At 40.3% G+C, this 26,828-nt stretch overlaps 1 protein-coding gene and 1 non-coding gene across 2 annotated transcripts; one reads left to right on the forward strand and one right to left on the reverse strand.

The window, feature by feature from the left end:
- Positions 1–3,280: 3,280 nt before the first annotated feature.
- Positions 3,281–3,388, reverse strand: LOC148574559 (small nucleolar RNA R71). Its single transcript, XR_015906189.1, has one exon. It is a non-coding gene; the product is annotated as a small nucleolar RNA R71 (small nucleolar RNA).
- A 22,485-nt stretch (positions 3,389–25,873) lies between these two features.
- LOC107627367 (uncharacterized) lies at positions 25,874–26,797 on the forward strand. Its single transcript, XM_016330206.1, has one exon. It carries the CDS (start codon positions 25,874–25,876, stop codon positions 26,795–26,797), a length of 924 nt encoding a protein of 307 aa, XP_016185692.1.
- The last annotated feature ends 31 nt before the right edge of the window (positions 26,798–26,828 follow it).

Consider the following 26,828-nt stretch of genomic DNA (forward strand, 5'->3'; position numbering starts at 1 on the left):
TTCATAGTTAGAGGTTAACTAGGTGGAGCAATAACCCATTCTCATCACAATTGTTGGAGGCAATGAGGATATGAATTCCAATTTCCAACCCTAGTCAAGGCTTTTACATTGATTGATTAGTATTTACTCTTGTTTAGCTTAATCTCTTGTGTACCTTAGCTTACTTATTATTTATTCATTGCTTTTATGCAAGTTAGTTTACATTTCTCGTATTCAACCTCAAACACCAAGAGAACTCCTAACCAATGATGTGCACCTTAGGGCAACTCCTAGGGAGAATGACTCGAGACTAATACTCTTGGTTATTGAATTTGAATTGTGGACACATACTTTCTATGTTTGATGCGTTATAGTTTGTTGGTTTAGACTATACTCACGATATAATTCTATTGGAAAATTCTATACCAACAAAATATAGCTTATCAAAATGGCGCCGTTACCGGGGAGTTGCAATTGTGTGCCATCTTGTTGGTTAGTGTAAATATGTGGATATGTGAATACTTGCATTTTTTCTTGATTATTTGCTAGTTCAATTATTAGTTAGTATTAATCTTTGTTTAGTGCATCTTATTGTCATGAGCTCTATACTTCTTTCATTGAATGACGCGTTTACTACCGGATCTGAGCTTAGCCCCTTTTGATCCGGAAATTGAGAGAACTATCTCACATCTTAGGCAAGCTCGAAGACGGTTAGCCTTTAGAGGTGGTGAAAGGGTTTTTAACAATTCACCAACCTTATCCGAGGGTGAATCGGAAACGTCATTTGAGGAGGAAACCATCTATTCTTCCATCAATACTACTAATTCTTCTTCTATCAATCTAGGTACCAAACCAATGGCCGCTCCAAGGAGAGTCACTCTTAAAGAAGCCGGTGCTCTGGACTTTGTTCTTCAACCGCTCCAAGTACATCATTCGGAGTTAAATGCTAATTTTGAACTCAAAACTGCCTTGATTCATCTTCTACCCAAGTTTCATGGACTCTCCGCCCAAGATCCTATTAGAAACCTTAGAGACTTTCAAGGTGTATGTTCAACAACTAGGCGAGAGGGTTCCGATGAGGTTGCTATTTGGTTGTTTGCCTTCCTCTTCTCCCTAGAGGGAAGAGCCAAAGAGTGGTTCTACACTTTGCCCGATGAGATTGTTAGAGATTAGAATTTGCTTAGAAGGGAGTTCTGATAAACCACTATTTTATGGTTTATATTGTGTTTAATTGTGTGGTTTTATCATGATCTTTGCCCACTTATTCATTAAATAAGCATGCATTTATATTTCCTTCCTAAAGTTATTGCATGATTGAAAACTTTCTTCCTAGAGACTTTTAATTATGTATTTTATTTCCCCTTTATTCCATTCGATGCCGTGATCTGTGTGTTAAGTGTTTCAGACTTTATAGGGCATGAATGAGTTGGAGATTGGGAAGGAAGCTTGCAAAAATGGAAGGAACACAAGAAATTGATGAGATGACCAGTGAGAAGCGACGCGGCCGCATGGACGACGCGACCGCGTGGAGAAGAGCAAATCGCAGTGACGCAGCCGCATGGATGACGCGACTGCGTGGCAAACAGAACGCTGAATGACGCGTCCGAATGAGCGACGCGATCGCGTGACATGCGCGATCTGCATAATCTGCAGAATTGCTGGGGGCGATTTTGGGCCCCATTTTGACCCAGTTTTCGGCCCAGAAAAGAAGACTAGAGCCAGAGAACATGCAGAAACTAGAGAGAACATTCATTCCGCATAGTTTTAGTTTTAAGATCCAGTTCTACTCCTCCTCTAGGTTTTCTCTCTACACATTCGTAGTTTTTTGGATTAGTTATTTTTCGTTATCTTTGCATTGGGATATTGAAAAGAGTTATTGCCTCATCAAGCCTTCGACATTCTAGTTCGTTCTCTTCACTTGTCTTTTACTCTTCCATGTTCCTTAATTTACTTAATTTTACTATTGGATTATTTTAGCATTTATTAATACAAGAATCACTTTTATTTTAAATTAATCTTTTGAGCATTATTTATGATGTCTTTCTTTAATTCCCTTTCTTACATTATGAATTTTACATTTACAATGAGCGAGTAGTCCCCTAACTTGATGGGGAGTCGATGAAAGGAATCCTTGAGTTGGAATGCTCAAGAGAAAGATTGTAATTGAATTTATTTTTGGATTGCTCTCTAGTCACTAACACCAATCCTCCCAAGAGTGGATTGGAACCTGTGGATAGAACAACATTCCAACTTGTTTGACTTTTCCTTACTTAGTAAGGGACAACTAAACACAATAAATCTCAATTGTCAATTAATCTTGAGAGTACTGCAACAAGAATAGGGCTTCCATCTAATCAACTCCCAGTCAAGGCTTTTATTTATATTTATATACATTCTCTAATTTAATTTTCTATCATTCAACTCAAACCTTTTTGAAAACCTTCTGATTAATAAAATAGCACACTTTCCTGCAACTCGTTGGGAGACGACCTGGGATTCATACTCCCAGTATTTTAATTTTAATTTCTGTGACACCCCTTTTAAATTGATAAGCAGATTTCTGGTTGGTTGAGAACTATACTGGCAACGCATAATTTATAATCATTCTTAACTCGCCAATTTTCGCTCGCATCAATTTTTGGCGCCATTGCCGGGTTGTTGCAATAGAGTGCTAAAGTTATTAATTCGAATTTATTTATTTTCATTTTATTTTATTTTGCTACTATGAGCTGCTTGTTTCTTTCGTTAGATGACGCGTTCACTTCTTGATCCAAGCTTGCCAGTATTCGATCCTGAGATTGAAAGAACTATTTCACGAATAAGGTAAGCTCGGCGTCGGTTAGCCCTCTCTGAGGGCGGATTTGAAACGCCATTTGAGGAAGAAACCAGCTCCCGTTCTACTGATTCGGTTGATTTACGTACAGGTAACATGGCGGCAGCCAGAAGAGTTACTATCTAGGAGGCTGGATCCCCTGATTTTTCAATGCAACCGTTCCAAGCGCATCATCCAACGGTGGCTATAGATTTTAAAATAAAGACCGCACTACTCAATTTGATGCCCAAGTTTCATGGCTTACCTGCTCAAGAGCCTATCAAGCACCTGAGAGATTTTCAGGCAGCCTGTTCTACTGTCAGGCGTGATGGTGCAGATGAAACTTCAATTTTGCTGAAAGCTTTCCCGTTTTCTCTTGAGGAAAAGGCAAGAGAGTGGTACTACACTCAACCAGCAACAACTGTATCCAACTGGGATACACTCAGAAGAGAATTTTTGGAAAAGTTCTTTCCAGCTGAAGTTACTGATAAACTGAGGAAAGATATTTCCATGATTGTTCAGGATGAATCTGAGATCTTTTATGAATACTGGGAGCACTTCAATAATCTTCTGGAAGCATGCCCCCACCATATGATTGACAAGATAGTGTTACTCGGTTATGTCACACAGGGCATGAGGCCCCAAGATAAGACCACATTGGAAAGTGCTAGGAATGGGTCTATGAAAAAGTACAAGACCACTGATGAGGCATGGCAATTGATTAGTGACTTAGCTGAATCTACCAGGAATCACAGGCAGAAACAAGGCCGTTCAAAAGCCGTTACAGAAGTATCCTCTAGCAGAGAGACTACTGCTCTAACTCAGAGTATCTGTGAAATGACCAACTTGCTGAAGCAAATGCAATTGAATCAACAAGTTCAGCAAGCTCAACCTTCTCCAGCACAGAAAAACCAACAGTTAGTCCCACAGAGAGTTTGCAAAATCTGTGCTGATTACAGTCATTATACCGATGAATGTCCGCAGCTCCAGCAGGAAGACAACACCGTGGCAGCCACTCATAACTTCTATGACCGCCTCAACCAAGGGTACAATCAAGGTGGCAATTACAACCATGGATGGCAGGACAATTCTAACCAGAATTGGAGGACAACAATAACAGAGCAGGCAGAGATAATCAGGGATATCAGAGATGGAATAATAACAACAACAGGCAACAGAATCAGAATCAGCCTTACAGAGCACCTCACCTGAGGCAATCCCAAGGACCACAGAATACCCAATAGCAGACCTCTCAAATTACCTATCCTTCTTCATCTGCCAATGATGACTTACTACAATCTATTGATCGGAGACAGCAGACCATGGAAAATAACATTAATGCCACTCTAAATGGTCTGAACGCTACTTTGCAAGCTCTTGTCTCACAAATTGGATCAATGAACAACTCCAATAACCAACCTTTGAGCTCCAGTGGAATTCCCTCTCAACCATTACCCAATCCCAAGGGTGATATTAATGCCATCACCCTGAGGTCCGGAATCACACTACAGGAGAGGAATCAGGATGAGCCAAACCCACCAGAGCACGCCTCAGCTGAAGAGGTAGTGGAAATAGAAGATGTTGAAGAAGAAGAGGACATACAGGACATAGCTAAAGAAGAAGAAGTGCAACCATAAGAGGAAGCACCAAAAGGCGCAAACACTGCAGAAGATACCACTCCCATTCCATTTCCACAACTTGCAAGGAAGCCCAGGAAGCAGTTGGAACCTGATCCCAAAATGGTAGAGATATTCAAAAAGGTTGAGGTAACTGTTCCCCTTTTTGATGTTATTCAACAGGTACCTAAATATGCAAAGTTTCTAAAAGATTTATGTATACATAAAGACAAAATTAATGAATTAGAAACTATTCCCTTCGGAAGTTCCATATATGCTTTAATGGGAGGTTTACCTGAGAAGTGTAGTGACCCAGGTCCTTGTATGGTTAATTGTACTATAGGTGGTGTAGTATTTTCTGATTGCATGTGTGATTTAGGAGCATGTGTAAGTATAATGCCTTTGTCTATATATGATATTTTGAGGCTCCCTCCCTTAAAAAGGTCGGCAGCTTGTTTTGTGTTAGCAGATAAAAGCATTATCACAGTGGCTGGAGTTGCTGAAGATGTATTAGTGGGCATTAAAGGGCTCACATTTCCCATTGATTTTTATATCCTAGAGATGCCCCAGAATGCCTCAGATAAGCCATCATCAATCCTACTCGGAAGACCATTCCTGAAGACCTCAAAGTTCAAATTAGATGCTTTTTCAGGAACATACTCTTTTGAAATAGATGGCCGAGTAGTGATCTTCAATCTGAATAGAGTTATGAAGCATCCTCTGGAGGATCATTCCATCCTCTAGTGTGACATTATAGATGAAACCGTAGCTGAATTTCACCAGGAGGAATTTGAAGAGAAGCACATAGGACAAGGTCCAAGTGTGGGGAAATTCTCAGAGGATAATGACAGTGCTTTGCCTTTGTTACCAGCTCCAGACAACCTAGAGCCAGAACATGATCAGAAGTTAGAATTAAAACCCCTTCCTCCACACCTCAAATATGCTTACCTTGAAGACGAGCAGAAGTTTCCGGTTATCATTGCAAGGGAACTCACTTCTCAACAGGAAGAGCAGCTACTTGGTGTGCTGAGGAGGCACAAGAAGGCAATTGGGTGGAGTTTGGCAGACATAGTAAGCATCAACCCTCAAGTATGTGAGCATAGAATATTTTTAGAAGAGGGAGCAAGACCTGTCCATCAACCCCAGAGAAGACTGAACCCCACTATCCTAGAGGTTGTCAAAAAGGAAGTGACCAGACTACTAGAGGCAAATATCATCTATCCCATCTCAGACAGTGAATGGATAAGTCCAGTACAAGTGGTGCCAAAGAAGTCTGGAGTCACTGCAGTGAAGAATGAGCATGGAGAGCTCCTGACAACCAGAGTTCAGAATGCCTGGAGGGTCTGCATTGACTACAGACGCCTCAACCAAGCAACCCGTAAGGATCACTATCCTCTTCCATTCATTGATCAAATGCTAGATTGCCTGTCAGGTAAATCGCATTATTGTTTTTTAGATGGTTACACATGTTATTTTCAGATTCATATAGCCACTGAGGATCAAGAAAAGACCACTTTTACATGTCCTTTTGGGACTTATGCTTACAAGAGAATGCCCTTTGGCTTGTGCAATGCACCAGCTACTTTCCAAAGGTGCATGATGAGTCTTTTCTCTGATCTTATTTAGGATTGTATGGAGGTTCTTATGGATGATTTTAGTGTATACGGCAATTCCTTTAGCCTTTGCTTAGATGGATTATCTAGAGTATTAGATAGATGTGTCAGTACAAACCTTGTATTAAATTTTGAAAAATGTCACTTTATGGTTAAACAAGGGATTGTACTAGGACATGTTGTGTCTAATACTGGTATTTCTATAGATCCAGCAAAGGTAGATGTTATTTCTACTTTACCTTACCCCTCTTCTGTGAGGGAGGTCCGTTCTTTCCTTGGCCATGCAGGTTTTTACAGGAGATTCATTAAGGACTTCAGTAAGGTAGCACTTCCCTTATCAAGATTACTGCAGAAAGACATTAAGTTCGAGTTCAGTGACAATTGCAAACAAGCGTTTGATAAGCTGAAGACGGCACTGACTCAAGCCCCAATTGTAAGAGGACCAGACTGGAGCCAACCATTTGAAATTATGTGTGATGCTTCCAACCATACAGTAGGAGCAGCACTGGCTCAGCGTGAAGGTAAGGACCCCTTTGTTATTGCGTATGCGTCTAAAACTTTAGATGCCGCTCAGTCTAATTATACTACTACTGAGAAAGAGCTTCTTGCTATTGTTTTTGCTCTGGATAAATTCCGAGCCTATTTACTTGGTACGAAGGTAGTAGTGTATTCAGACCACACACCTCTAAAGTATCTATTATCTAAAAAGGAGTCCAAACCAAGGCTTATACGTTGGATACTGCTATTCCAAGAATTTGATTTAGAAATTAAGGACAGGAGTGGTAACCAAAATTTAGTGGCAGACCACTTGAGTCGCCTTGAGCACATTACAAATGACTCCACTCCTATAACTGATAATTTCCCATTTGATAACTGATAAACCACTATTTTATGGTTTATCTTGTGCTCAATTGAGTGGATTTCATCAACTCTTTACCCACTTATTCATATTAATTGCATGGTTTTACATTTGCCTTCCTAATTATGTGCTTTGATTGAAAATATGCTTCTTTGATCTTATATTTGCTTATTATTAATCCTCTCTTATTACCATTAGATGCCTTGATATGTGTGTTAAGTGTTTTAAGATATTATAAGGCAGGAATGGCTTGGAGGATGGGAAGAAAGCATGCAAAAGTGGAAGGAATGCAAGAAGTTGGAGAAATTGCTAAGCTGTCCAGCCTGACCTCTCTGCACTCAAATGGCTATAACTTTAGCTACAGAGGTACAAACGATGCGGTTCTAGTTGCGTTGGAAAGCTAACATCCGGGGCTTCGATTTGATATATAATATGCTATTGTTTCCCTGATGCTAGGCGACGCGACCGCGTGATCCATGCGGCCGCGTCGCAGTGACGGAAATCAGCGTGTTTGAATTCTTCTCCAGCGATTTCTGGGCTGTTTCTGACCCAGTTTGTGGCCCAGAAAACACAGATTAGAGGCTATAAAGTGGGGAAATACATCCATTCAAAAATAGGCTCTCATAATTCACTTCTCATGATTTAGATTAGTTTTGAGAGAGGTTCTCTCCTCTCTCTCTTAGGATTTAGGACTTCTCCTAGTTTTAGGAGTAACTCTCAATCCCAGGTTCTTTATTTTTATTTATTTTTCCAATTGGCTTATGAACTTTTCCATGTTAGATTTTACTACTTTGAATGTATTTTATTTGAGGTATTCCAGATATTTATGACTTTAATTTAGCTTTCTACATTCTTGGCTTTGGTTAAGGTAATTGGTGACGCTTGAGTTGTCAAATAAAACAGTGGTTGAAATTGGCAGATTCTGATTGAACTAGGATTGCTCTAAAGCTAGTCTCTCCACAGGAGTTGACTAGGACTTGAGAATCAAGCCAATCAGCCCACTTAACTTTCCTTTGTTTAGTAAAGGCTGACCAAGTGGGATTAAAATCCAATTCTCATCACAATTGATAAGGATAGGACTTCCAGTTCTTATACTTTGCCAAGAGTTTATTTTATAGTTATTTATTTATCTTATTCTTCTTATGCAACATACTGCTTCCTTACTTTCTAAAACCCCTAATTTACAAGACTCATAACCAATAATAAGAACATACCTCCCTGCAATTCCTTGAGAAGACGACCCGAGGTTTAAATACTCGGTTATCAATTTAAAAGGGGTTTGTTACTTGTGACAACCAAAACGTCTGGGCGGCGGCGGCGTCGGGGTGGTGGCGTGGTGGCTGGCCGGCGGTGGCTGGGGGAAGAAGAACAGAGAAGGAGAAGAGGGTTGGGGGTGAAGGGGGGGCTGCGCGACTGATAGGTTTCGCGTGGCTGGGGGGGTTATATTTTTGAATCCACGCGGCCGCGTGGGGCACGCGGTCGCGTGGTTGGGGTGAAAATGGGGGAGACGCGATCGCGTGGGGCGCGCGATTGCATGAGAGTGGGGAAAAGAGGGGTGACGCGATCGCGTGGGTCGCGCGATCGCGTCACTGGAATTCGTGCTAAACGCACGACTCCAGCACCGTTTCAGCGCAACTCTCTGTCTCCTTTTGGGGTGATATGCAATCCATGCGACGCGATCGCGTCGCTCACGCGGTCGCGTGGGATTGGTATTGGGTAAGTGACGCGATCGCATGGGGCATGCGATCGCGTGGGCCAATTTGTGCGAAACGCACAAGAGCCGCACGATTCCAGCCCAACTTTCTGTTCGTTGGATCCTTACGCCGATATATATATCTCGCGGCCGCGTGGGTCACGCGGTCGCATGGGTGGTGTTTTTCGCGGTATGACACGATCGCATGGGGCATGCGGTCGCGTCGTGCAACCCTTTTTTTTTTTAACTGAAAAATGCAGGATGCAATGATTAACATGATTGCTATGCATGATTCCAGGTTAATGTTAAAATAAAAAAAAAAGGGTAAATTGAAAACAATAAACAAGAAATAGATTGAGAAAGAAGCGACCATACCATGGTGGGTTGTCTCCCACCTAGCACTTTTAGTTAAAGTCCTTAAGTTGGACATTGGAAGAGTATCCTGTTATGGTGGCTTATGTTTAAATTCGTCCAAAAATTTCCACCAGTGCTTGGAATGCCAATAGCCTCCGGGGTCCCAAACTAGGAATGTAAAGCTTCTGAGCAGCTTTAAACAGATATTTAGCCTCCCGGGATGACGAATGTCAGAATATAATCAATGATCCCAAGCTGTGTTTTTAGATCCGCCTCCGTTTTGATTTGTAAGTTTCCATTCGGGCGGGTTAAAAAGTAGAATCTCACCGTGGTGACCAAACGTTCTCCGTGATCCATGCAATTGAGCATGATACCAATCCATGTACTTCGAGGTGAAGCGTGGAACCTTATTGAACCTGGTGCACCAGTTCTGAATACGAGCCAATTCCCTCTTACTCTTAAAGCCGCAGAGAGCTCTAAGTTGGCCATCTGTTTCAAGCAAACCATATTCAAGTGAATAAGTAAAATTATAAGTTAAGAATTGTACCCACTTGAAGCTTGTATTAGGTGGTAATGGCCTTGGGATAGGTGTTTTTGGTGGCTCTGCAAGTTCCATTTCCTTGTGCTCTTCTGTGAATTCTTCCACTTCCTTGCAAAGATCTTCAATTGTATCTGTATCCTAGTCAAAGTCTTCTATGTCTTCCTCATCCCTCGAGTCATAGATTGGAGGTTGAGAGAAATCTACCTCCGCATCATCTTCATATTCACTTGGAGAAAATTCTTCGATCTCAGAGAATTCACTTGCGGACGCAAGTTCATCACTAGGAGAACTAGACTTATGACTATCATCATCAAGGAAATTTGCTTCTTGGATTATTCTGTCTGATTCTTTGTAAACGACTTGCCTTGGAGATTGTACGGTATCCTCCTTAGCATCAACTGTAGCATCTTGGACAGAGTTTTCCTCAATTCTGGATTTCCAAGGAAGTTCAGCATCTCCTAGATCTTCAACCAACTCTTCTTCTTGAACAATGACAGCTTCTTCCACTTGTTCTAGTACGAATTCACTCTCTGTCTTGTCTACTGGAGTCTCTAGTATTTCTTTCATGCTATGCTCTTCATCGGGCTGTCCACATGGAGCTGTGGTTGATCCTTGTATATTTGAGCGCCTAGTGGCCCATTGAATTAGTGCTTGCTCCAGTTGTTGAATGGTTGTTTGAAATTTAATTACTGTTTCTTTTAGACGATCCTCTGCTTCGCGGTTTGCCGGACTTGGACATGATACAAAGGAAAGTGGTGATGATTGGGAACGATTGGATTGGTATTGGGGTAAGGAAGGATCATATGATGGCGAATGGTGAAGAGAAGCTTGTGAGTGTGGTGGTTCGAGGTTATGTTGAAAGGATGGTTCATATGCACGGGGTGGGGCTTGTTGGTAGTTACAAGGTTGTCCACCATGTCTTTCAGCTGGGTATGCACGGTAGAATAGTCTTTGTCCAGGATATCTCGGAGGGTGTTGCTGCCAAAAGGGTTGATTAGATCCTCTTGGTTCCATCCATCCTTGATTGGTCTGACCTTGATGCACATTCCTGCTGTAACTTCTATTTCCTTTAACAATATTAGAACCAAACTCAAAGCGAGAGGGGTGAGAGTTCATAGTAGCAAATAAAGATAAAAAGGAAAAACAAAAATAAATAAACAAGCAAAAGAAAAATATTTACAATAACCAATAATAAGGCACACGTTAGCAGTTCCCCGGCAACGGCGCCATTTTGACGATCGTAGTTTCTGCCAGTAAAGAATGTCATAAAAACAGTCGCGTTGTAGATATAGTCTCTAAACCGACAAAAATCCCTTTTGTACAAATGTTTTGGGTGTCACAAGTAACAAACCCCTTAAAAATTGTTAACCGAGTATTCAAACCTCGGGTCGTCTTCTTAAGGAACTGCGAGGAAGTATGTTCTTATTATTGGTTATAAAGGTTGTAATCAGGGTTTAGAAGGTGAGAAGCAAGTAATTTAAATGACGAGTGAATTAAATGGCAATTAAAAATAAATAATAACTGTAAAACAACTTTTGGCAAGATAAGGGAAATTAGAAGTCCAACTTAGTTATCCCTCTCAACAATAATGAAAGTTGTATCTTAATTCCACTTAGTTAACCTATGAAGCAAAGGTAAGTCAAGGGACTAATTAGTTTGACCTTCGAATCCTATTTATTTCCTAGGAAAAAGTTGGGATTATTGAAGTTCAGATCAATTAGCAAGATAACGATTATCAATTATGCTGAGTTCGATAATGTTGAGTCACTGATTTCTTAACCAAGACCAAAAGGGGAAAAAGTAAATTGCTGGAATAATAAAAGTGTCCTTAGATGGGAAGCAATGGCAACTTAAATCAAAGAGAACAATCATAAACTGAAAAATACCTTAAATATCATTAATTCAAATAGAAATCTGTAACATGGAATAATTCATAATTTAAATTATAATAATCAATTCAAATATTGGAATCAAATAAATAAAAGTAAAATTGAAATAAAAGAACATTAAAACCTGGATCCAGAGTTACTCCCAAAACAAGAAGTCCTAAATCCTAAGAGAGAGAGAGAATCTCTCTCTAAACTAAATCTAAATCATGAAAACTAGAAATTGGTGAGCTCTTTCTGAATGGATGCATTCCTCCACTTTATAACCTCTAATCTATGCTTTCTGTACTTGGATCTGGGCCAAAAAGGGCTTCAGAAATTGCTGGGGGTGTATTCTGTAAATTCTGATACGTGGCCTCTGTCACGCGTCCGCGTGGGTAACGCGGTCGCGTCATCTGGAGCTTTTCCTTTCCACGCGGTTGCGTCAGTCACGCGTCCGCGTCGTGGGTGTTCTACTCAAGGTGCGCGGTCGCGTCAGTCATGCAGCCGCGTCGCTGCTTCTTTGCTTCTGGCACGCGAACGCGTCGTCCATGCGATCGCGTGGATACCAGTTTCCTTAAAGCTCCATTTTGCCTTCTCCTTCCATTTTTGTATGTTTCCTTTTTGCATCCTTTAATTTTTATTTTGCTACTATGAACTCTCACCCCTTTGGCTATGAGTCTGGTTACAATTATGTTGCAGGAAGAAGAAATTACAATGAAAACAGGCATCAAGGTTGGAACAATCAAAGATGGGAGGAGCCACAAGGATTTGATCAACCTTCATGGCAACAACCACCTCCAATGGACTATCAACAACCACCACCATATGCCTATAAACCCTTTCCTCAACATAACTTTGGACCACCAAACTCACAAGCCCCTTTCCGCCATTCATCTCCATATGACCCTAACCCACATCCACCATACCAACCACCTTATGAACCAAATGAACCATACATAGATCCACCCCAAACCTCCATGGAGAGAGCACTTACCGATCTAAACTCTACTATACGAGCTCTCGCCGCCAAATCAGACCACCAAATACCTTTAACAATCAACCCTCAAGCTCTAGTGCACTTCCTTTTCAATCACAGAATGATCTCCCCATCCCACCACCACCTCAATATTTGCCATCTCCATATCCATCAATCCAAGAGCACTATGATCCTACCTATGATAACCGAGTGCATCAAGAGACAAAGGATCGTTTCAAGGAAACAGTGGATCGATTTCAGGCAACCACTCAACAACTGGAGCAAGCATTAATTCAATGGGCTTCTAGGCACTCAAATATACAAGGATCAGCCACAGCTCCATGTGGACAGTCTATTGAAGAGCGTAGCATGAAGGAGATACCAGAAACCCCAGTGGACAAGACAGAGAATGAATTCGTACTAGAACAAGTAGAAGAAGCTGTCATTGTTTAAGAAGAAGAAGAAGTGGTTGAAGACTTAGGAGATGCAGAACCTCCCATGCCCTTGGAAAGCAATGAAGAGAAGATTGAATTGGAAGAAAGCTACCAAGAGGAAGAGGTTGAAATTGAAGAAGCTTGCAAAGAGGTGGTAATTATCAGAGAAGAGCACAAGGGAGTGGAGCTTGCAATTTCATTAAAAACACCTCCCCCTAAGTTGCCATCATCCTTCACAACATTCAAGTGGGTAAAATTCATATCCCATAGCTTTCTAATCCCACTTGAATATGGGCTACTGGAGACGGATGGTCAACTTAGAGCTCTTTGTGGCATTAAGAGTAAGAGAAAGAGGGCCGGTGGTAAGAATTGTCCTGCAAGGTTCATTATGGTTGGAAGCTTTAAGTTTAAACGCAAAGGTTGGTGTAGAGCTCAATTGAATGGGTCTAGGAAGCTGTTTGGTAGCTGCAGTGAGAATTCAAATTACTTATCACCCGGCTGGAAAAATACAGATCCCGACAAAAATGGGTGTAAAAGTAAAGTTTGGGATCCTGGAATCTGTTCTGACATCCAACACCCCAGGAGCCTAAGAATCTTTTTGAAGCTGCTCAAGGGTTTTACATGCCTAGTTTGGGACCCCGGAGGTTACTGGAATCACAAACACTGGTGGAGATTCCTGGATGAGTTCAAGCATAAGCCACCATAGCAGGAATCTCATCAAATGTCCAACTTAAGGACTATAACTAAAAGTGCTAGGTGGGAGACAACCCACCATGGTATGATCGTTCCCTTTTCATTACTTAGTTTTATTTATTTTTGAATTTTATTTTATTTTGTTATATTGAACCTGGAGTTTTGCATCACATTCATATTAACACTGCATTCTGCATTTTTCAGATTATAAAAAAAAAAAGCGAGCACGCGACGCGACCGCATCAGCGACGCGTCCGCGTTGCAAGGAGAGAAGAGAAAATAAAAACGAACAGAGAGTCACGCTGGAGCAAGGCTGGAGGCGTGCCAGTGGCACAATTCATCCCACGCGACCGCATCGCTGACGCGTCCGCGTCGCAAGCGAATACTGGCCTCCCACGCGATCGCGTGCCCCACGCGGCCGCGTGACCTGGATTTCGACGTCAAAGGGTGCATGGCCGAAAGTTGAGCTGGAGTTGGGCTGGAATCGTGCTGAAAGCCCAAGCCTCACCACGCGAACGCGTGCCCCACGCAGCTGCGTCATATCCCCATGATGGCCACTCACGCGATCGCGTCCCCCACGCGATCGCGTCACCCAGGATTTTGGCAATACTAAGTTTTGAACAGAGAGTTGTGCGACCGCGAGGCTGCACTCGCGCCACTAGCACAAATCAAGTCACGCGATCGCGTGCCCCACGCGTCCGCATCGCCTAACCTTATTGCGCACCACGCGACCGCGTCGCCAGCGTCGCACAACCTATCCAGATTAGTGCCAATTTTCTTATCTTTTCTTCTCCGAATCCTTATTCTCTTATCTTTTCTTATTTCTTTCTTCTTCCTCTCTTATTTTCTCTCACTCCCATTCTATTTTATTTAATTTATTTGCTTACTTTCATTCATTGCATATTTTTATTTTTTTAAATTTATTAATTTTGGTGTTCAAAAGTTCTTATTCAACTGTTACATCTTTTCTTGAATTACTTTGGTGCTTAATAACTTGTTTTACACTGTGGGATGATATTAATTATCTGCCAATGCCAATCTTTTATAATACTTGCACTTCATTTGCATTGCCACGAACTTACATTGTCTTTCATTACCCACTCTCTCCTCCCATTGTTGCAAATTTTTGCACTCTTGATCTGCCATGTACTTCTATTGTTTTCTCACTTGCATGTTGTAGCTACCATGTAATTGAGACCCTTATTATCTGGCATTAACACCCACATTTTATTTATTTATTTTCTATCTTTTTTGGGTTACTTTTTATTTTCCCTCTTCTTTCAGGATGGCCACCACAAAGGGAGAGGAAAAGCTTCTTAATGGGAGAGACAAACAAGTTCCTACGCACATTCCTTGATGAGAAGAGCATCAGTCGAAGCAACCCGTCCACTTGCACATCTTCGCATGCACCGAGGATGGTGCAATCTTTAAGTGTGGGGAGGTCGATACCGATCTCCGTGGGTTAGTACTTTCTTTTCAACACCAATAATCTTATTTTCTTTATTTGTTCATTGTTGCATCTGCATATTTGATTGCATATTTATTTGATTTTGTGCATTTAGTTACTACTTGGTTAAAATAATAAATCTCTTTTTAAGATCCTATTTTTAAAAAAAAAAATTTTTTTCACTAATTTAAATAAAAATTTTTAAAATTTTTTTTTATGTGTTAAATTTGTTTGAAATTGTATTTGGAACATGGTTTTTAACACACAACCTGTAAGACTTTGAGCTTATTTACATGGTTACATTATTTAACCATAAATATTTTATTCTTGTGTGTTCCCTTCTCTATGATTGTAATCTATATTTTGTTCCAACCTATATGTCCATTATTTAGTGTATTTACATGTTTGCATATGATTGAGGCCATTATTTGATTTTAGCTCACTTATCCCAAATAAGCCTACCCTTTAAATCACCCTTGTCAGCCACTTTGAACCTTTTAACCCCTCTGGTTCTGTATTTTACCACATCACTAGCCTTAAAGCAGAAAAACAATTAAATATCCCAATTGAATATTTGGTTAGCTTAAGATAGTGTGTTAATTAAGTATGGGGAAACTGTGGGAACATGGGTTAATAAAGGAAAAGTATAATATTTCTAATTTATTTGAATATCAGGAATTTGGGAACCTACTCATGAAAAACCAAAATAGAAAAATAATAGAAAATCCATGTGCATTGATAAGTTATGTTTGTTTCTCTAAATAAAAAAAAAAAGAAAGAAAAAAAAAAGAGAAAAAAAGAGAAAAATCCAAAAATACTCAATAAATAAGTAAATAAGGGGACAAAATTACCCCAATATTAAGTTTAATAAAAGATCAAGGCACATGTGATAAAAATTAAAGAAAAATTTGGTACATGAGTATGGGAATTATACAAAAGTGAGAATTATGGGTAGCTAGGCATGAATTTAAAAGTATATAGAGTATATGTATATTAGGTGAGAGCTTAGGTTAATTGAAGATTCATATTATAGCTCACTTGGCCATACATATATCCTTACCTTTACCTCAGCCCCATTACAACCTTGAAAAGACCTCATGATGTTTGCATTAGTACATTAAATATTTGTTGATTGGTTAGATGAAGAACAAGGTTTAGAAAGCATGACTAGAGAAGAGTAGAGTGAATAACCCTATACACTTGAGAGATTAGAGTGATATACACTACCAGTGAGGGTTCAGTGCTTAATTCTATATTCCCTGCTGTCATAAGCTATCTTCTTACAAGTTTACTTGTCTTTTACTGTATAATTTGAATTAGTGAAATCTGATTTATGTTTGTCTTGAAGAGCTTATTTACTTTTTAACTAAGTAGGTAAAATCATTTCACATTTAGTTGCATTCATATAGATAGGATTGTATTTCATACATTCTTACCTTCCTCTTCATTTCTTTATAGCTTCTCTTGAGCTTAGCATGAGGACATGCTAATGTTTAAGTGTGGGGAGGTTGATAAACCACTATTTTATGGTTTATCTTGTGCTCAATTGAGTGAATTTCATCAACTCTTTACCCACTTATTCATATTAATTGCATGGTTTTACATTTGCCTTCCTAATTATGTGCTTTGATTGAAAATATGCTTCTTTGATCTTATATTTGCTTATTATTAATCCTCTCTTACTACCATTAGATGCCTTGATATGTGTGTTAAGTGTTTTAAGATATTATAAGGTAGGAATGGCTTGGAGGATGGGAAGAAAGCATGCAAAAGTGGAAGGAATGCAAGAAGTTGGAGAAATTGCTAAGCTGTCCAGCCTGACCTCTCTGCACTCAAACGGCTATAACTTTAGCTACAGAGGTACAAACGACGCGGTTCTAGTTGCGTTGGAAAGCTAACGTCCGGGGCTTCGATTTGATATATAATATGCTATTGTTTCCCTGATGCTAGGCGACGCGACCTCGTGATCCATGCGGCCGCGTCGCAGTGACGGAAATCAGCGTGTTTGAATTCTTCTCCAGCGATTTCTGGGCTGTTTCTGACCCAGTTTGTGGCCCAGAAAACACAGATTAGAGGCTATAAAGTGGGGAAATACATCCATTCAAAAACAGGCTCTCATAATTCACTTCTCATGATTTAGATTAGTTTTGAGAGAGGTTCTCTCCTCTCTCTCTTAGGATTTAGGACTTCTCCTAGTTTTAGGAGTAACTCTCAATCCCAAGTTCTTTATTTTTATTTATTTTTCCAATTGGCTTATGAACTTTTCCATGTTAGATTTTACTACTTTGAATGTATTTTATTTGAGGTATTCCAGATATTTATGACTTTAATTTAGCTTTCTACATTCTTGGCTTTGGTTAAGGTAATTGGTGACGCTTGAGTTGTCAAATAAAACAGTGGTTGAAATTGGCAGATTCTGATTGAACTAGGATTGCTCTAAAGCTAATCTCTCCACAGGAGTTGACTAGGACTTGAGAATCAAGCCAATCAGCCCACTTAACTTTCCTTTGTTTAGTAAAGGCTGACCAAGTGGGATTAAAATCCAATTCTCATCACAATTGATAAGGATAGGACTTCCAATTCTTATACTTTGCCAAGAGTTTATTTTATAGTTATTTATTTGTCTTATTCTTCTTATGCAACATACTGCTTCCTTACTTTCTAAAACCCCTAATTTACAAGACTCATAACCAATAATAAGAACATACCTCCCTGCAATTCCTTGAGAAGACGACCCGAGGTTTAAATACTCGGTTATCAATTTAAAAGGGGTTTGTTACTTGTGACAACCAAAACGTTTGCACGAAGGGATTTTTGTTAGTTTAGAGACTATATCTACAATGCGACTGTTTTTATGAACTTCTTTACTGGCAAAAATCCTAACGTCAATAACCTGCAAGCAGTATCTGAGAGAGTCCCTTGGTATGCACCTGTAGCTAATTATTTAGTTAGCCGCACCTTTCCTCCATACTTTTCTAAGCATCAAAGAGACAAGCTGAAAAGCGAGTCTAAATATTATATATGGGATGACCCATATTTATGGAGATGTGGCGCTGACCAGGTAATTAGACGGTGTGTGCCTCAATTAGAATTCCAGTCCATCTTAGAGGCCTGTCACTCATCTGAGAGTGGAGGACATTTTGGCCCTCAAAGAACTGCTAGAAAAATCTTAGACTGTGGATTCTGGTGGACTACTCTTTTTAGGGATGCTGCTGAATTTTGTAAATCCTGTCTCCCATGCCAGAAATTTGGTAATATATCCAGGAGGGATGAGATGCCTCAACAGATTATGCTTTTCTATGAAATTTTTGATGTTTGGGGCATTGACTTCATGGGTCCATTTCCAAATTCCAATGGTTATTTTTATATATTGTTAGTTGTGGATTATGTTTCCAAATGGGTGGAAGCAATTCCTACCCACACTGATGATGCTAACACTGTTGTTTCCTTTGTGAGAAACCATATTATTTGTCGCTTTGGATCACCACGAGCAATCGTGAGCGATCAAGGCACCCATTTTTGTAACAGGAGACTAATAGGATTGATGAAGAAACATGGGATAATCCATAAAGTTGCAACAACTTACCATCCTCAGACTAATAGGTAAGCCGAGGTGTCAAATAGAGAGATAAAGCATATCCTGCAGAAGATAGTCAAACTTCATAGAAGAGACTGGAGCACCAGGCTACAAGATGCACTCTAGGCATACAGAACAGCATACAAAACACCCATTGGGATGAGTCCTTTCCGCTTAGTTTATGGAAAAGCTTATCATCTCCCTGTTGAAGTAGAGCACAAAGCCTTTTGGGCAGTAAAGGAAAGCAACATGGGAATTGGGGGAGCCGGAGCTGAAAGAAAGTTGCAACTGCAAGAACTGGAAAGCCTTCGCCTAGAAGCTTATGAGAACTAAAGACTATACAAGGAGAAGATGAAGGCTGTACATGATCAGCACATCAAGAGGAAAGAGTTCCAACCTGGGGACTTAGTCCTCCTTTACAAGTCTCGATTGAGGCTCATGCCAGGCAAGTTGAGATCTAGATGGGAAGGTCCATACATAGTAGATAAGGCCGAACCATACGGAGTTTATCACCTTAGCCATCCTTCAAGCTCTGAACTTATCAAAGTTAATGGACATCGTTTAAAGCTGTACCATGGCGAAAAGCGGAAGAAAGACAAGGAGCTCGAGATCTTCCGCTTGGAAGATCCCACATAGCCGAAGACTGAGCTAGTGGAGCGTCCAACTTACGGACGTTAAAGCAAAGTGCTAGGTGGGAGACAACCCACCATGGTATGATCGTTCTTTTCTTTATTTTTTAGTTTTCTTATTTAATAACTCTTCTCTTCATTAGTACATTTCGTGCATCTGCATTTACATACTCTTATTTTTGTTTAAAAAAATGTTACGCGACGCGACCGCATCATTGACGCGTCCGCGTCGCAGGTGTTGGGAGAGACAATTAAAAATGAACAGAGAGTCACGCGAGAGCGTGGCTGGAGGTGTGCCAATGGCACAATTCGGCCTACGCGATCGCGTCGCTGACGCGACCGCGTCATATGGGATCAGTGACCTGCGTGCCCCACGCGGCCGCGTGACCAATAATTTTGACGTAATAAAGGTGCACATCTGAAAGTTGTGCTAGAGTGGTGCTAGACTCGCGCTGGACGCGTAGTCCACTCACGCGACCGCGTACCCCACGCGGCCGCGTCACAACCCAATAACTGCCTACTCACGCGATCGCATGCCCCATGCGATCGCGTCACCCAAAATTTGGCATTTAATGGTTTTGAACAGAGAGTTGTGCGAGTGCGAGGCTACCCTCGCGCCAATGGCATAAAACGGGTCACGTGATCGCGTGACCGACGCGACCGCGTCATTCACTTTAAGCGCAAGTCGCGCAACCACGTGCCTCACACGATCGCGTCGCTTGCGTCGCACAGCCTCCCTAATTCTGCCAACTATCTTATCTTTCTCTCCCCAAATCCTATTTTCTCTTTTCCTCCTTATTTCTTCTACCTTTCTTCCTCCCTACCTTCTTCCTTCTTTCTCACTTTTTACTTTCTCTCACCCCCATTATCAAGGTTTTTTCTTTTCTTTTTCCCTCCTCACTTTTCTATTATTCTTCTTATTTTTATATGTTATCTTCTTTTCTTTTCTTTTTACCTTCATTGTTATTATTTTCTTTTTCTTTCCTTTTCCTTTTTACTTGGTGTTATAAATTTAATTGAGTCATTATTTATAATTATATGCTTGTGGATTGTTGTAAATTTGTTTGACAATTATATATTACTTTTTAAGGGATTACTTGCATGTTCAAATTATTATTTTCAAGAGCTTATTCTACATGCATGCTATGTGTTTGTGAAAAAGCCCATCTGGCATTATGAACTTCTCTATATTTTTCTACCGTAATATTCAATGCTTGCTTTTCACAAAATCCCTTTACTACTTTATTAATTGAATTTAATTGTCAATACAAACGTGATAGTTAGTTACGAGTGATAACATATTTAAATTGGACATTGAATGCTTGATCTACGCTACTCATGCCTTTGCCTGCATGCCAATAAACCCCTTGCATTTACTTGTCCCTATATGCCCTTGCTATGTTTCCATTGATGACTTTTTCCATGTCGTCCGGACCATGTGTTAATGTCATTCTTCTTTATTGTGCATTGCTTATCACTTACACCACCCTCTTCCTTGCTCTATCCCTTTCAATTTATTTTACTTTCTCTTCCCTTTTTCAGGATGGCCACCAAGAAAGGAAAGGAGAAAGCTACTCCCAAACAACCAGCAAGAAGAGGTACAAAAAGAGCATTAGTAGCAGAACCCTCTTCAACTGCAGTAAAGCCCTCAACAAAGAGATTTTAGAGGATTATAAAGGTTGATGAAAAAGAGAAAGCTTTCCCAGCAAAGGACACTGCGCGATTTCCCAATCGCTACTGTGAGCAGATGTTCCCCATCCTGGCAGAAAGAAGTTACAACAACGAATGCCTTCTTCTCCTCCCACCCAATATTGCTACCTTCGTTGAGCCGCAAATTGCCCGAAGACAATGGGGTTTCCTACAGAGACAGCCATGGCAAGTCAAATCTTTCTTGGGTAGTCGAGTTCTACTCCAACTTCCACTTGCCAACCCTGCAGTCTGTCTATGTCCGTCAGAAGCAAGTCTCCATTACAGAAGAGGCCATTCAAAAAGTTCTAAGTCTTCCCCCTATTCCAGAAGGATTGGATGCCTTTCAAGAAGCTGCACTCAAGCACCAGATGTACCAATTTGACTGGGACGCTGTTCTCAGATTTATCGCATTACCTGGCAGCAGATGGATCTACGGATACCATTGTACCCGCCCTAAGGGAATATCGGCTTCAGCACTTACCTTGGAGGCTCGTGTATGGGCACAAATCATGTCCCATTACGTCTTTTCGAGCACTCACGAGTCCTTCTTCACTGCGGACATGGCCGTTCTACTATGGTGCATCCTTACAGACCAACCTCTGAATCTACCAAGACATATCCGGAACGCCATGGGACACGTACAAATTGCTGGCAACCTACCTTTTCCAGCCCTGGTCTCAGATCTTGTCTCAGCAGCCAGAGTCTCCTACAGAGCTGGGGACACCAAAGCCATGCTTCCACGGGATGATCAGTATGTCCCCAACGGGAAGTACCTTAGACTTTCAGCAGCCACTATTCGCCAGCCTACTGAACCAGTTGAAGATATTCCTTCTTCAACACCACAAGCACCTACAATAGCCCAACTGCTCCAGCAGATACTCGAAAAGTTGGATCGGCATGAACAGAAAGCTAAGCTGAGAGAACGCCGTAACAAGCGCCGATTCACATACCTCAAGGAGCTGATCATGGGAAAATTCAAGGACTCAGACACCCCGGACTCCACTTCTTTTACCAACACAGGGAGCCATGATGGTCCCGACTGTGGAGATACTGCTACCAACCCTCCTCTGTTCTTGACAGATGGCACCGAGGACAGTGCAAAGCGTTAAGTGTGGGGAGGTCGGTCAGTAGCTGACTTCCGGAGGTAATTTCTCTTCCCTATACACCAATAAATTAGGATATTTAGTTAGTTTTTCTTTTGTAGAATAGGATAAATTGTATAGTAATAGATTAGTTGCATGCATGTTCTGCTTGATTGAAAAGACAATAAGTTTCTTTTAAGACTCTATCTTTGGAACAAAATTTCACTAATTTTAATTAAAACTTTTATGTTAAATTTGCTTGAAGTTGTATTTGGAACATGATTTTTGAGCTAAAGAACATACAACCTGTGAGATTTGAGCCTTTATGAATGGTTACATTATTTAACCATAATTATTTTATTCTTGTGTGTTTACTTCTCTATGATTGTAATCTATATTTTGTTTCATCTTATATATCCAATGTTTATTATATTTACATGCTTGCATATGATTGAGGCCATTATTTGTTCAGCTTACTTATCCAAAATAAGCCTACCCTTTCAATTACCTTTGTTAGCCACTTTGAGCCTTTAAATCCCATTTGTTCTATATTTTACCACATTACTAGCCTTAAGCGGAAAAATAATTATACATCCCAAATTGAATCTTTGGTTAGCTTAAAATAGAATTGTGTGTGTTATTTAAGTATGGGAAATTGTGGGAACAATGGATAATAAGGGAATGAGGATAATATAATGGAATTTGGATGCCTACTCATGTGAAACTATAAAAATCAAAAATCTATACGCACTGATAAGTTATGTTTATGTTTATGTTATGTTAAAAATATATATATATATTCAATAAATAAATAAGGGGACAAAATTACCCCAATGTTAGATTAAGAATTCAAAAATCAATGCATGTATGATAAAATAAAAATAAAAAGTTGAAACATGAGTATGGAATGTAAAAGGGAATTTCTGGGTAGCTAGGTATGAATTTTAGAAGTTATATAGAATATATATAGGTTATGTTAAGGCTTGGGTTAATTAAAGATTCAATTTATAAGTTTACTTAGCCATATATGTATCCTTACCCTTACCTTGGCCCCATTACAACCTTGAAAAGACCTCATGATGTTTGCATTGGTATATTAAATGTTGTTGATTGGTTAGGAGAAGAACAAAAATTAGAGAGCATGATTAGAGAAGGATAGAGTGATTACCCTATATACTAGAGAGACTAGAGTGTACATACTTCATCAGTGAGGGTTCCATGCTTGAATTTCTGTGTCCCCAGCTTTCATGAGCTATCTTCTTGCACTTTTATCTGTTCTTACTGTATAATAATTGAGTTAGTAAAATTTGATTTGTAATTGTTTTGAAGAGCTTACTTACTTTTGATCAAGTAGACAAAAATCATACAGCTACATTCATTTATATAGGTTGCATTGCATTGCATAGGTTTTACATGTTCTTACTCATTTATTTTATCTCCTTCAACTAAGCATGAGGACATGCTAATGTTTAAGTGTGGGGAGGTTGATAAACCACTATTTTATGGTTTATATTGTGTTTAATTGTGTGGTTTTATCATGATCTATGCCCACTTATTCATTAAATAAGCATGCATTTATATTTCCTTCCTAAAGTTATTGCATGATTGAAAACTTGCTTCCTAGAAACTTTTAATTATGTATTTTATTTCCCCTTTATTCCATTTGATGCCGTGATCTGTGTGTTAAGTGTTTCAGGCTTTATAGGGCATGAATGAGTTGGAGATTGGGAAGGAAGCTTGCAAAAATGGAAGGAACACAAGAAATTGAGGAGATGACCAGCGAGAAGCGACGCGGCCGCATGGACGACGCAACCGCGCGGAGAAGAGCAAATCGCAGTGACGCGGCCGCATGGATGACGCGACTGCGCGGCATGGAATAGCACGAGTGATGCGGCCGCATGAATGACGCGACCGCGTGGCAAGCAGAACGCCGAATGACGCGTCCGCATGAGCGACGCGATCGCGTGACATGCGCGATCTGCATAATCTGCAGAATCGCTGGGGGCAATTTCGGGCCCCATTTTGACCCAGTTTTCGGCCCAGAAAAGCAGACTAGAGCCAGAGAACATGCAGAAACCAGAGAGAACATTCATTCCGCATAGTTTTAGTTTTTAGATCCAGTTCTACTCCTCCTCTAGGTTTTCTCTCTACACATTCATAGTTTTTAGGATTAGTTATTTTTTGTTATCTTTGCATTAGGATATTGAGAAGAGTTATTGCCTCATCAAGACTTCGACATTCTAGTTCGTTCTCTTCACTTGTCTTTTACTCTTCCATGTTCCTTAATTTACTTAATTTTACTATTGGATTATTTTAGCATTTATTAATACAAGAATCACTTTTCTTTTAAATTAATCTTTTGAGCATTATTTATCATGTCTTTCTTTAATTCCCTTTTTTACATTATGAATTTTACATTTACAATGACCGAGTAGTCCCCTAACTTGATGGGGAGTCGATGAAAGGAATCCTTGAGTTGGAATGCTCAAGAGAAAGATTGTAATTGGATTTATTGTTGGATTGCTCTCTAGTCACTAACACCAATCCTCCCAAGAGTGGATTGGAACCTATGGATAGAACAGCATTCCAACTTGTTTGACTTTCCCTTACTTAGTAAGGGACAACTAAACACAATAAATCTCAATTGTCAATTAATCTTGAGAGTACTGCAACAAGAATAGGGCTTCCATCTAATCAACTCCTAGTCAAGGCTTTTATTTATATTTATATACATTCTCTAATTTAATTTTCTGTCATTCAACTCAAACCTTTTTGAAAACCTTCTGATTAATAAAATAGCACACTTTCCTGCAACTCGTTGGGAGACGACCTGGGATTCATACTCCCAGTATTTTAATTTTAATTTCTGTGACACCCCTTTTAAATTGATAAGCGGATTTCTGGTTGGTTGAGAACTATACTGGCAATGCATAATTTATAATCATTCTTAACTCGCCAATTTTCGCTCGCATCAAGTTCCTAGATAAATTCTTTCCTCCAGAGGTAACGGATAGATTGAGAAAAGAAATTTCATGCATTGTCCAAGGTGAAATGGAAACTCTATACGAGTATTGGGAACGGTTTCGGAGGCTACTTGACTCATGCCCTCACCATATGATTGACACTCTAGTGTTGATTAGCTATTTTTGCCAAGGAATGAAACCACAAGACAAGATCCTTTTGGATGCCTCAAGCAATGGTTCCTTGACAAAGTATAGAACGGCGGAGGAAGCATGGCAATTGATCACCTATTTGGCCGAGTCCACCCAACACGCTAGACAAAGGAACAATCATCTGAGAGCTATAAATGAAGTTTCTACTAGTGGTGAGACCGCCGCCCTTACCCAAATCTTGGGAGAGATGACAAATATTATTAAGCAACTCCAACTTAATCAACAACAACCTCCACCTCCTCAACCATAACAAAGTCAACAATTGGTCCCCCAAAGAGTTTGCGGAATTTACTCTTGTTACACCCATTACACTGATGAATGCCCAAACCTCCAAGATGACAATACCTTGGCAGCTACTAATGCCTACTACAATCTCCCAAACCAAGGTTATCACCAACAAGGAGGCAACTATAATCAAGGGGGTAATTTTAACTAAGGTTGGCAAGACAACTCCAACCAAGGATGGAAGGACAACTATAATTAAGGAGGAAGGGACAACGGTAGGAACCAAGGAAGGAGGGACAACTATAATCAAGGAGGAAGGGACAACAGTGGGAACCAAAGATGGAACAACAATAACCAACAAAACCGGTACTAACAAAACCCTCCATACCAAAACCAAAACCAAGGAAGAGCCTACCAAACCTACCAAGCACCTCATTAAAGGCAAGCCCCTCAATCCAACCAACCACAAGCCCCCCAAATTACTTACCCTTCTTCTTCTCCCTCTATCCAAGATGAGATCCGTTCTCTCATTCAAGGCCAAAAGGAGTTTCAAGCTTCGATTAACTCTAGCATCAATGGTCTTACCTCTACCATCCAAGCCCTTATTTCTCGTATGGAATCAACCTCTACCTCTACCACTCAATCCCCAACCTCTAGTGCCTTACCCTCTCAACCTTTACCCGACCCCAAAGGTGGCATCAATGCCATCACAATTCATGAAGAGCTAAGTCCAATAGAGGTCACTCAACATGAGGATGTGGTTGAGATAAAAAAAGTCAAAGCGGAGGATGAAGCCCAAGAGATAGTTGAAGAAGTGATTGCTCAACCAAGGGGTGGAATTTCCAAGGATGGAAATGTCTTACAAAAAGCTACTCTAATTTCATTTCCTACATTGGCAAGGAAAACCAAGAAGCGAGTTGAGTTGGATCCCAAAATGGTGGAGATATTCAAGAAAGTTGAGGTAACTATTCCTCTCTATGATTCTATCCGCCAAGTACCTAAATATGCCAAGTTTCTAAAGGACCTATGCATGAACAAGGAGAAGCTTAATGATTTAGAAACTATTCCATTGGGAAGCTCAATCTTCGCTTTAATGGATGATGTGTCGGAGAAGTGTAGTGACCCCGGCCCTTGCCTAGTAACTTGCACCATAGATGGAGTCCAATTTGTTGATTGCATGTGCAATCTTGGCGCTTGTGTGAGTATTATGCCCTTGTGCGTCTATGAGGTCTTAAAGCTTCCGCCATTGAAACGGTCGGCCGCCCGGTTTATTTTGGCAGGCAAAAGCATAATTTCCGTAGTTGGTATTGCGGAGGATGTTCTAGTGACTATAAAGGGGTTGGTCTTCCCGATTGATTTTCATATTCTTAAGATGCCCCCTAGTGATTCCGGGAGGACCTCATCTATCTTGCTTGGGAGGCCGTTCTTGAAGACTTCTCGGTTTAAATTAGATGCGTTTTTGGGTACCTACTCGTTTGAGATCAATAGAAGAGAAGTGAGCTTTAATCTTGATGAAGCCATGAGACATCCACCGTAGGATCATTCTATCTTCAGGTGTGATTTGATTG

The sequence above is a fragment of the Arachis ipaensis genome, chromosome B2 (genome assembly GCF_059453495.1).
Source record: "Arachis ipaensis isolate K30076 ecotype BB chromosome B2, ASM5945349v1, whole genome shotgun sequence".
NCBI lineage: Eukaryota > Viridiplantae > Streptophyta > Magnoliopsida > Fabales > Fabaceae > Arachis > Arachis ipaensis.

Bases quoted from the DNA above. Each gene is read 5' to 3' on its own strand.
- LOC107627367 (XM_016330206.1), top strand. From the start codon at position 25,874: ATGGAATCAACCTCTACCTCTACCACTCAATCCCCAACCTCTAGTGCC.